Source organism: Pollicipes pollicipes, unplaced genomic scaffold (assembly GCF_011947565.3).
Source record: "Pollicipes pollicipes isolate AB1234 unplaced genomic scaffold, Ppol_2.1 Scaffold_6052;HRSCAF=7182_pilon_pilon_pilon, whole genome shotgun sequence".
Taxonomy (NCBI): Eukaryota; Metazoa; Arthropoda; class Thecostraca; order Pollicipedomorpha; family Pollicipedidae; genus Pollicipes; species Pollicipes pollicipes.
Window position 1 is genome coordinate 3356888 of NW_023596805.1, and position 10276 is coordinate 3367163.

Consider the following 10276-nt stretch of genomic DNA (forward strand, 5'->3'; position numbering starts at 1 on the left):
TGCCCGCTTCCAAGCCCAGTCATTGGTCTACTCTGACAGGACATCTGCAGCTGCGCTGTTTCCCGCCCGACGTTCCTCGTACGCACCTGCAGCTGGTATTCTCACAGCGACCACGCGCTCTGCTCCGGCCACTTCGAGAAGCTTATATAACAGGCCACCCCCACGGCCTACGCGAATCTATATAGCCTGGGGTCGGGACGGCCGTGGCGAGACAAGGCAACGCCAGTTCCGCCGGAGGCTGACCTAGTGCCGCCGCAATCTGACCTAGTGCCTCGTCATGACGTACCTCCTGCTGCTGGTGACGGTGCTGGTCGGCGGCGCTATGGCGGGCTGCCCGGACATCCCCACGCTGGCTGTGTTTGACATCGCCCAGGTGGGAGCGCGGTCCTCCTCAGGGGACATGCAGCTTCTCGGCTCGTGCGAGCGAGCGACAGCGTGCGGGCGGTTCTTGTGAGGTTTAAATGTCGCGAGCGTGCGCCGTACGAGAGCACTTCTTGGAACTGCTGTCTGAGCTTTTGATGTACAGGCGATAAGACACCGTGCATTTGTCTCCCAAGTGGATAATGACAGTTAACGATCTCTTATAGCTCCTTTTTGTACATGTATTTTCCGAGTAGGATGTTTACTTAATACGATGAGATGTTCTCGAACAGTCTCTGTCTTCCGGAGTTTCGTTCGTGACCCTGTTCGTCCGCTCGTTTGCTTTTGTCTTTATTTACGGCGGCTCTCCCCAACGCATTCTTTATTTACGGCAGCTCTCTCCAACGCATTCTTTATTTACGGCAGCTCTCCCCAACGCATTCTTTATTTACGGCGACTCTCCCCCAACGCATTCTTTATTTACGGCGACTCTCCCCAACGCATTCTTTATTTACGGCGGCTCTCCCCAACGCATTCTTTATTTACGGCGACTCTCCCCAACGCATTCTTTATTTACGGCGACTCTCCCCAACGCATTATTGACTCTCTGCGATCAGATCATCTTGTCTGGTGCATCAGAAACTGAAAAGGACATCACCATCTGAGTTTGGGTTTTATGTTTTATGACCTAAACACAATATCAGAGGACTTTGCAAAGTTCTTTCGAAGCCAAGATCACATCAGGGTGAATCCTGATGCTTATGACAAAGTAACCAACGAAGTCCTTATTTGGTGGAACAAAGCGACTGCCATGCGTCAATGATGGTGCTAGAGTCATTCAATGTGACGGCTACCTCACGTTATGTCAGGTCACTACCTCAGGTCATGTCAGACCACTACCTTCAGGTCATGTCAGGTCACTATCTCAGGTCATATCAGGTCACTATCTTGGGTCATATCAGGCCATCACCACATGTCATGTTCGGTCACTACCTCAGGTCATGTCAGGTTACCACTTCAGGTCATATCAGGTCACTACTTTGGGTCATGTCAAGGCAGATGGTAATCCCATTTCGCTAAGCGCGGGGTGGCATCTCGAACACGAAGGCTATCAGATCGCTCAGCTGGATGCTGCATCAAAGCGTAGGCCAGAATGACTACCCACAAAAAGCCAAACTAGGCCTATGAGACAGACAGCCGGAATTCCCAGAGGAGCCGCGGGTTGACCGGGAAGGCCATCCTCGAGGATCTTCTGGATCGATGGCCTGGATGTCATATAGATGCAGAGCTTCGGTGGTTCGGAAAAGAGCCGTGGAACTGCTGTCAAACGTTTGTGCTATGGCTCTGAAGAGGTCTCTGTGGGGTACTCAGAGTCCACCAGCTTGCGTGTTACATTCCGGCTCTTTCCTCAGCCATCGCCACGAAATGCACATGAACCCAGCATGCACTACCCCAGAAGCAGCTGTATAGCATGAACCGTTTAAGGGGCATTTTTAAATGACTGGAATAATCAAACCGTTGGTTTACCATGTTCCTGGGTTGAGCTAGTTCCCCTGCCCGACCATAGCATGACAAGCATGTGAGAACACAAGTCAGAGAATAGGACTTTCTTGTGCATTTTACTTCTGTTTTTCGACAAAGTAAGAAAAAAAACCTTATTGAGCATAAAAGGCACATTGCTTGCTAAATTGTATGGCGCAAAATTGTGGTCACAACTAGATGTATCGCAGAAAGCTACCTAGGATAGATGGAAGGTGAAGCGAAACCATGATAATTGATTGTTCTTGTTTGACCTCGAAATGCCAAACGAGTCACTGAGCCTACCAAAAGTGACCCGTTTGCGTATATAATGTCATTTGCATGTATATATATATATATATATATATATATATATATATATATATATATGTGTGTGTGTGTGTGTGTGTGTGTGTGTGTGTGTGTGTGTGTATGTGGAGCATCTTTTGCCGAACGCTCCATTGAGATGTGTCGGGGGACAAAAAACTTACAGCTGCTGAAAAAAGATGTTATAAGCTCTCTGAGATTGCATCTAAGTTCCGTGCCTTGGCGTGATCTGAGCCCATTTTAGTGAGCTTGTAAACCGTGCGCCATGAATGCCTCATCTCTGACGCCAAGTTCCGTGACCTTTCCACGTTTTATGCCCCTAGAAATACCGTTTTGGTGTGGTTCCCATCCGCATCTTGATCGGTGAGGCCAAAAAGCTCCACAATCATTTGTCCGTCCCGGTGGCTTAGTTGGTTAGAGCCTCTGCCTTGATGAATGATGGGGTTCAGGACTCACATAACACGCACTGCCTAGCGTGAGCTCTGATCCCAGAAATCCATCCATTTAAAGGGTTCAGACCAAATCTTTATAAAACTTTCTCGTTATCTTCATCATCGGCATGTTTTTGGCACCAGCGTCACCAGCACAGACGGTACGTAACATCAGCGTCACCGGCACAGACGATACGTAACATCAGCGTTACCGGTACAGACAGTACGTAACATCAGCGTCACCGGTACATAAGGCACGTAACATCAGCGTCACCGGCACAGACGGTACGTAACATCAGCGTCACCGGCACAGACGATACGTAACATCAGCGTCACCGGCACAGACAGTACGTAACATCAGCGTCACCGGCACAGACAGTACGTAACATCAGCGTTACCGCCACAGACGATGCGTAACATCAGCGTCACCGGCACACTACAAGGTGGTAGACGTAGAATCACGTCACCGGCCACAGCCATCAGGGCACAACATCGTAACATCAGCGTCACCGGCACACATAAGCGCACCGTAGCATCAGCGTCACCGCGGTCATCAGGACGACGGCCACGTAACCTTCTGTCTTCCTTCTGTTACATGAAGTTCTCTGCCCCGTCCCTTGCATGGATCAGTGATGGTCGGTCCATCTCAGCGGGTCAGACGCGACTACATTCTGTTTCAGTGCGTGTGTGAGTGGAATATGATCCAGTTCTCTCCCAGAACTACTGACGTCATCAAAACCCTTGCTTCTCTTTTTCCGGTGCATGGATCAGTAGAACAAAATTCTGCGCTCCTCCCTACACTACTGACGTTACCACCGCCCCATCTTCGCTCTTTTCCTGTGCATGGGCCAGTGGCATGAAACCCTGCGCACCTTGTAACACTACTGACGTTACAAAAGCCCGTCTCCGTTCTTTTCCAGTACATGGGCCAGTGGTACGAGATCCAGCGCTACCCACAGCTGGGCGAGTCCAGCGAGACCTGCGTCCAGGTCAACTACACCCTGCAGGCGGACGAATCGGTCCGCCTGGAGAACCGCGGCAAGAAACCGGACGGCAGGATCGACGACATCAAAGGCACCGCCACGGTCCCCGACCCCGCCCACCCCGCTGAGCTGCTCGTCGTGTTCGACGAGGGCTTCCGTGGCAGGTCCGCTGTGATGGCTTTATTAAGAGCGCGTGATGCGTCCCGCCGCCTCACGTTTCGTTGAGTGTCAGCGATTGCTGCGGTTGTATAAGTGCCGACCGGCAGTACCAGAGATGTATGATTGCATCCAGCTGGAAGAGTCTTTGCCTCCCTTCCTCCTCACTCGTAGCTCAGCTCGACCAACTTGACAGCGAGCTATTCCAACCCCAGGATTCAATGCACGTGAGTCGAGAGACTATCGGCAGCAACAAAACTAAGGTGCAAAAAAATGTTTTTTTTTCTATTCCATTCGAATCACATCTGTTATGTTCATGGGACCATTTCAACAGCTGTGTGCTGTTCATCATCGCATAGTCGCCAAACATAAATAAGTGCATGGAAAACAAGGCCCTTAATTAGCTTATAAGTTTGCCAGCAATAAAGAAATTAGGTAACCAAATTCAGGAGAGATCAGCTTGTCCGTCTCTGTGAGACCACACACCTGGGCCATAGCTATAGCGGCGTGGGAGTTCAAACCATCGCAACTGTGGTATTCTGCTCGCCCGCTACCTTAACCTTAACCCGCTAACTTAACCTTAACTTTAACCCCGCTAACGCTTCGTACCCAGCGACCTTATTTTCGGTGGGACTTGACCCCGGACCACCCTTGAGGCAGCTGCAGCCTTTCCCAGGTGCTGTGCTGAGCTCGTCCCCGACGTTTGATGGGCGCATCGGTTATCGGAATATGTGGCTGCCTTGACGGCGGTGTCGCTGCCCTATGACGTGATAATTTTTCTGCGCCACGTTGCAGATGGGGATCCCGCCCTCGCCGAATTTAATGCTACGGCTACGTCTATGAGCGCTGACCAAAAAAACACTCTGCCAATCCTCGGACGCTATTCTTTCCCACCTTTAGTCTGCACTGCAGTCCGTGATGCTATGTTATGTACGTGTCGACGTGCTATCACGTCACAGCGTCACGTACGCTTTTTCACGAGGGCCAATGATTAAGCATGAGAGTTCGCAGAGTTCAGAGGCCTGAGTGTGAGCGGAGTTCAGAGGCATGGATGCGAGCGGAGTCAGAGGCCTGGATGTGCGTGGAGTTCAGAGGTCTGAGTGTCTACAGAGTTCAGAGGCTTGAGTGTGTGCGGAGATCAGAGGCTTGAGTGTGGGCAGAGTTCAGAGGCTTGAATGTGAGCGGGCTGTAGAGGCCTGAGTGTGAGAGGAGTTTAAAGGCCTGAGTGTGAGCGGAGTGCAGGGGTGTCAATTTTTGTAAATTATTTGAGGGGGCTAAACCGCAGCCCGACAACCTACCCCTTCATTTTTTCTCACCAGATTAAGTCGACTTTATTGCCATTTGATAAATGGCAATATATGTGTTTGATTTTTGTATAATTTATAAAAGTCTTCAATTTAAGCGGTATAAAAGTCACGGAGGGTTGGATCCAGGGAGCAGGCAGCGGACGACGCGTCTCTTCTGATCTGCACATGAAGGCGCCCCTTTAGATGCCACCATAGGGGGCCGACAACGCTCTTCTTTGATTGTCATGGAAGGCGGCACGCATTTTGGCCGTGGGGAATGGGGACGGGAGTAGTCATGAAGGACTCACTTCATGCCCCACATTCCAGAGCTCTTTGCTTTAACCTCGCAAGCCATTGTGTGTCTTATGCCGCTAGGCATGTGAAGTTTATTGCATCGTTTATCCGCTCAGCTGTCACGATTTGTATCCTGTGGTGAGAGCAGCCCTGGCTTTTTGTTACGAGAGTGGTACGAGAAGCCACTACGCGGAAAGATCAAAGAAGATAGTCTTTATGCTATGATCGTCTTTTACCCACGTTTGTTGTAGTATTCCCGCCAAAAATATTGTGAGGGCAAGCCAACATTTGGGGGGGGGGAGCAGCTTGACATTGGGGGGTCAGGGCCTTCACAAAAGAATACAAATCGACACCCCTGGCGGAGTGTAGAGGCCTGAATGTGACCGGAGTTCAGAGGCCTGATTGTGAACGGAGTGTAGAGGCCTGAATTTGAACGGAGTTCAGAGGTCTGAGTGTGAGCGGAGTTCAGAGGCTTGAATATGAGCGGACTGCAGCAGTCTGAGTGTGAGCGGAGTTCAGAGGCCTGAGTGTAAGCGGAGTGTAGGGTCCTGACTGTGAGCGGAGTCCGGAGGCCTGAGTGTGAGCGGGGTGTAAAGGCCTGAGTGTGAGCGGAGTGTAGAGGCCTGAGTGTGAGCGGAGTTAAGAGGCCTGAGTGTGAGCGGCTTGGTGCTCCGTCCCACGCATTACGACGCTAGCGGGCACAAAGGCAGGTCGCTGGATTATTCATCGGCATACGCAGCAGTTATTTCGATCAACGTCGCAGTTTCCCAAACCGGTTCACGCAGCGGGACACTGAATTTTGCATGCTCTGCGCGGTATTTGAACCCGGAATCCTGCTTAGCAAACCGGAAGCGAAAGAAAAGGCGCACTTTTGAGTCAGATCACTTCATATCATTTGAGCTTTCTGGTCACATGGTTTGAGAGCAATTCCCTCGACATGTTAGTGATTTTTATTTTTGGAGCACTTAGTTGCTTCCTCGGAACGTCCTGACATATTTTCCTATGCAAACAGAGCTCGGCACACATAAGCGAATCTGCACGTGCTACAGGAGTGAAGGGGGATTTGGTGCATCTTACATCCTACAGTTCACCATCTCTGGAGATGTCTGCAGCCGAGGGAGTTCAAACCCCTTGACCTTCACGAGATTCAAAACTGAACAGTAACGCTTCGACGCCCACTGCCGCTTCTTGACGGACAAAGGCAACGGACCACCATGCGAGGAGAAGCACAGTTACTCCTACAACTTCTCCACGATGCTGTCGTGCTCTCGTATGCCTAATTCCTAAATGATCGCGGTCAGGAACACACCATGGCTTTTAAAAGTGCGGGAGTGAGATCAATCAGGGTACATTAGACTGATACATTTTTGTTTCGCTTGGTGTAAGGAACCGTCTATGGTAAGAAGTGAAAGAATCCTCGGCCCAATTAGGATTTTTCTCCCCCCCCCCCCCCGCCCCTGGACCACGCGTGCGATTGCAGGCGTCCCTTCCCAACACATGATGGTAAAACCCCTACTGCCACCATTCTAAACGAACCTGACTCAACCCTTACCTAACCTAACCTAACCTAACCTAACCTAACCTAACCTAACCTAACCTAACCTAACCTAACCCAACCTAACCTAACCTAACCTAACCTAACCTAACCGTAACCTACCTAACCTAACCAAACCTAACCTAGCCTAACCTAACCTAACCTAACCTAGCCTAGCCTAACCTAACCCAACCCAACCTGCCTAACCCACATACACGCCTCAAGCTCAAGGCCCGAAGTGCAAAGCATGTAATGCACTCTTACTCTCTCCGGACAGTTACAACGTGATCCGGACAGACTACGCGCAAGCGGCGCTGATCTACACGTGCCGCGCGCTGGGTCCCCTCCTGCTGGAGAACGCGTGGATCATGTCGCGAGAGCCGGTGCTGGACCAGGACCTGGTGGAGGCGTACCGGAAGGTGCTGGCCGACGGTGGATCAGACATCTCGCAGTTCTCCGTCACGCCGCAAGACTGTGGTGACATCTTCTGAGGTAGGGGCCGGTTTGATGTCGGCGATTCGAAGAAGGAGCCATTAAAGGGTTCGAGTCTCTCCGACTTAGCGCGTTTTCTCTCGTTGACCACGTGCTGCGGTGGTGTGATTGTGTTGAATACAAACTCTTGGATGAAGACGTATCTAACTGTTTAGTTTGGTCTAGCCGCAGCCTTGCTCCAATTGGCCGCACCGACAAATCAGCGCTCAGCACACAGGCGATCTCCTTTCCGAGGAAATCTGCCCAAGACGGAAGACAGACCGACGCCATTGCCACCAAACATGTCTGAGAATTTTCAAAAATACTCCGGCATAAACAAATGCAAGGCATGCAGAATTATCATGATTATTTGCAGCTACGCAATGCATTTTTCAGTAAACATCGACGCTAAACAACAAAGCAGGCATGTACTTTTTCTCCTCCCAGATGGGACTGCATCTTGTCAGAATGACGAAATTTTTGGATTGCCCAAGTTATCGTGAAATGGCTACTACGTGCCGCATTGGTATTTGTAGAGCCACAGGGAGGTTGTCCATTTCCAGCCAAATAAATTTTCATGATAAATCTGTCCACCAATCAGACGGCGCGTGTCGACGGTGACGCTCGAAGCGAGTATTCCAGTTGGTACAACTGCATTATTCCGAACTGGTCTGGTGCAGCACCCCAGCCACATTAACCTGGTGACGTCGCCTGCACCGTCTGACGTCACAGGGGTAACGTCAGCTGCACTGTCTGGCGTCACAGGGGTGACGTCAGCTGCACTGTCTGGCGTCACAGGGGTTTCACCAAATGGACAGCACTTGACGTCTAAGAAAACAAAACAAAAGCTCAGCGGTACGTGTTGGAGGATCAGCGGCATGGTTGAATACTTTGGCAACAGCAGACCACCAACCAATCAATTGAATGCCCCCGCATGGGCAGTTACAAGCTAATCATCAGTAGTTCGTGGCACAATTAGCTGCCTACAATTTAGCGGCACCAAACTTACGGCACATAGACGTACACTTGAAAAGCAGAAACGCTCCATAGGTGATTCTATCCAACCATCAGACCATCCAGCTATACTAACCATCTAACCATCTGACCATTAACGGTATATTCGCGGAAAATTCTAAGCAAAAGCAGTGATAGTCTTCACTCCAATAAATTATCAGTCATTACCTTTGCAAGTTCAAAAAAGAGCAGCGCTAGCTCTCCTTCAACGATGTCCTTGCGTCGGAGGACGAGAGTGCCTCCCGTCCTCCCGTCCTCCGGGAGTGCCTCCCATCCTCCCGTCCCCCCGGGAATGCCTCCGTCTTCCCGTCCTCCGGGAGTGCCTCCCGTTCTCCCGTCTTCCTGGAGTGCCTCCGTCCTCCCGTCCTCTGGGAATGCCTCCCATCCTCCCGCTACCCGATCGTCACTCGGGCATTCCTCGAGTCGACCCATGAACAACTTTACTCCCGGTAGTGTATGGACTCAGTGTTGGCTCTGTGTGCTAGCCAACCATTCAGTAACTGGAAGGAATATGTATCGGCCAGTACACGCGAGACAGGTGTAAACCGTACATGCGTCTTAAAAGGAGCATCCCACCTTTTCTATTTTTCAATTATTGTTAAATCAGTCACGTACAATTTGATCAGTATTACTAATTGTCTCGAAATCCTTCCGTATAACTCAGAATTTCAAGTTGAAGTAGCGGCTACTGCGGGAGAAGCCTCATGTGAGTGCCTGCTCAATTCTGTGAAAGTAATGCATTTTATTTATCTTGTTTCTCCAACGTGTGTGTTCTGCAATGTTTGCAGCACACTACTTCATCGAAATGTTTGTGCAATAAATGCTACGTAAGGTTGACGAACGCAGTCTAGATCAAATGCATGCAAATACGAGGCTATTATTCCGCGAATTCAACAAAACGTTACAACATGGCTCTGATTCCTCCCTTACATAGCGTTTACCACAGTGGCTGCTTTCGAAGCGCATTTTGACTTTGAGGATGGGAGTATCACATGGTGCATAGCGACGAACTTGCCGTCCGCTGGGCCAATCACAAACGTTCTTTTGTGCGCGCATTCGCACCAGGAAATGTGCGAACGACCGTTGTCATGACGACGGTGGTCGCGATTGCAGGCAAGAAACGTAATGCTGTTACAAAGCGTCGGCAGCGCCACTTGGAATCGAAAACAATGAAAATTGATGTCCTCCTAATATCTGGACGTTGCTGCAGTGGCACTACGCAGTGCTTTTACTAGACTAACGGTCCAAAGGTTTCACTAGAGCGTGTTTTTGAAATATGTCCCAAAGGTGGGACACTTCCTTTAAAGAAGCCGCATGCCAGGAGTGTCAAGAAAATATGTAATTTGCACTAGCCTGGCCCTACCCTTTCTTCGCACAGCGCTGACACTCCGAAAGGTGGCGAGCAACACCGGATCAGCTCTGAGTTATCAAATTATCCGCCGCAAGTCCGCCAACAACATTCAGAATTCCTGATTTCGTCATGTGCGCTTGGATTGCTGAGTTCATGACAGCATTTTGTTAACAGTGCCAGACCATCGTTGAGTCGTGAAACCATCTTCGAAGATCCCCAAATGCGATTTTTCTTGAGCGATTTCGTGGTTAGAGCGTGACTTTTGCGCAATTACGCCCCATACTGGATTCTCCCTTGGTTCGCCTGTGAAGAGTGTCATTAGTTTCCGGCGACCTTGGCGTGAGGGTCGACACTGCACAGCGGCTGTTTGGCCAGAAACCAACAGGTGATTGACTTCCCACTCGGGCTCCCGAAGGTTGCGTCGGAGCGATGGCGAGAAGACGCTGAGCAGGAATATGGCAGCGTACTGAGAATTGCCTGCGCAGCTGGAGACCAAGCGAGAACTATGCGTCGAGAACGTGGTCGAGGCTCGGGATATCAGGGACGGAGCC

General features: G+C 50.4%; 1 protein-coding gene across 1 annotated transcript; it reads left to right on the forward strand.

Annotated features, from left to right (window-relative positions):
• Positions 1–246: 246 nt before the first annotated feature.
• On the forward strand, positions 247–7761 carry LOC119104869 (apolipoprotein D). The gene is made up of 3 exons (XM_037228602.1): positions 247–373; positions 3557–3783; positions 7167–7761. Exons 1-3 carry the CDS (start codon positions 278–280, stop codon positions 7378–7380), a joined length of 537 nt encoding a protein of 178 aa, XP_037084497.1. The 5' UTR covers positions 247–277; the 3' UTR covers positions 7381–7761.
• Positions 7762–10276: the final 2515 nt, after the last annotated feature.

Coding starts and splice junctions, on each gene's coding strand:
- LOC119104869 (XM_037228602.1), top strand. CDS start 278: ATGACGTACCTCCTGCTGCTGGTGACGGTGCTGGTCGGCGGCGCTATG. Junction 374..3,556: donor CTGTGTTTGACATCGCCCAG/GTGGGAGCGCGG, acceptor GTTCTTTTCCAG/TACATGGGCCAGTGGTACGA. Junction 3,784..7,166: donor GACGAGGGCTTCCGTGGCAG/GTCCGCTGTGAT, acceptor CTCTCCGGACAG/TTACAACGTGATCCGGACAG.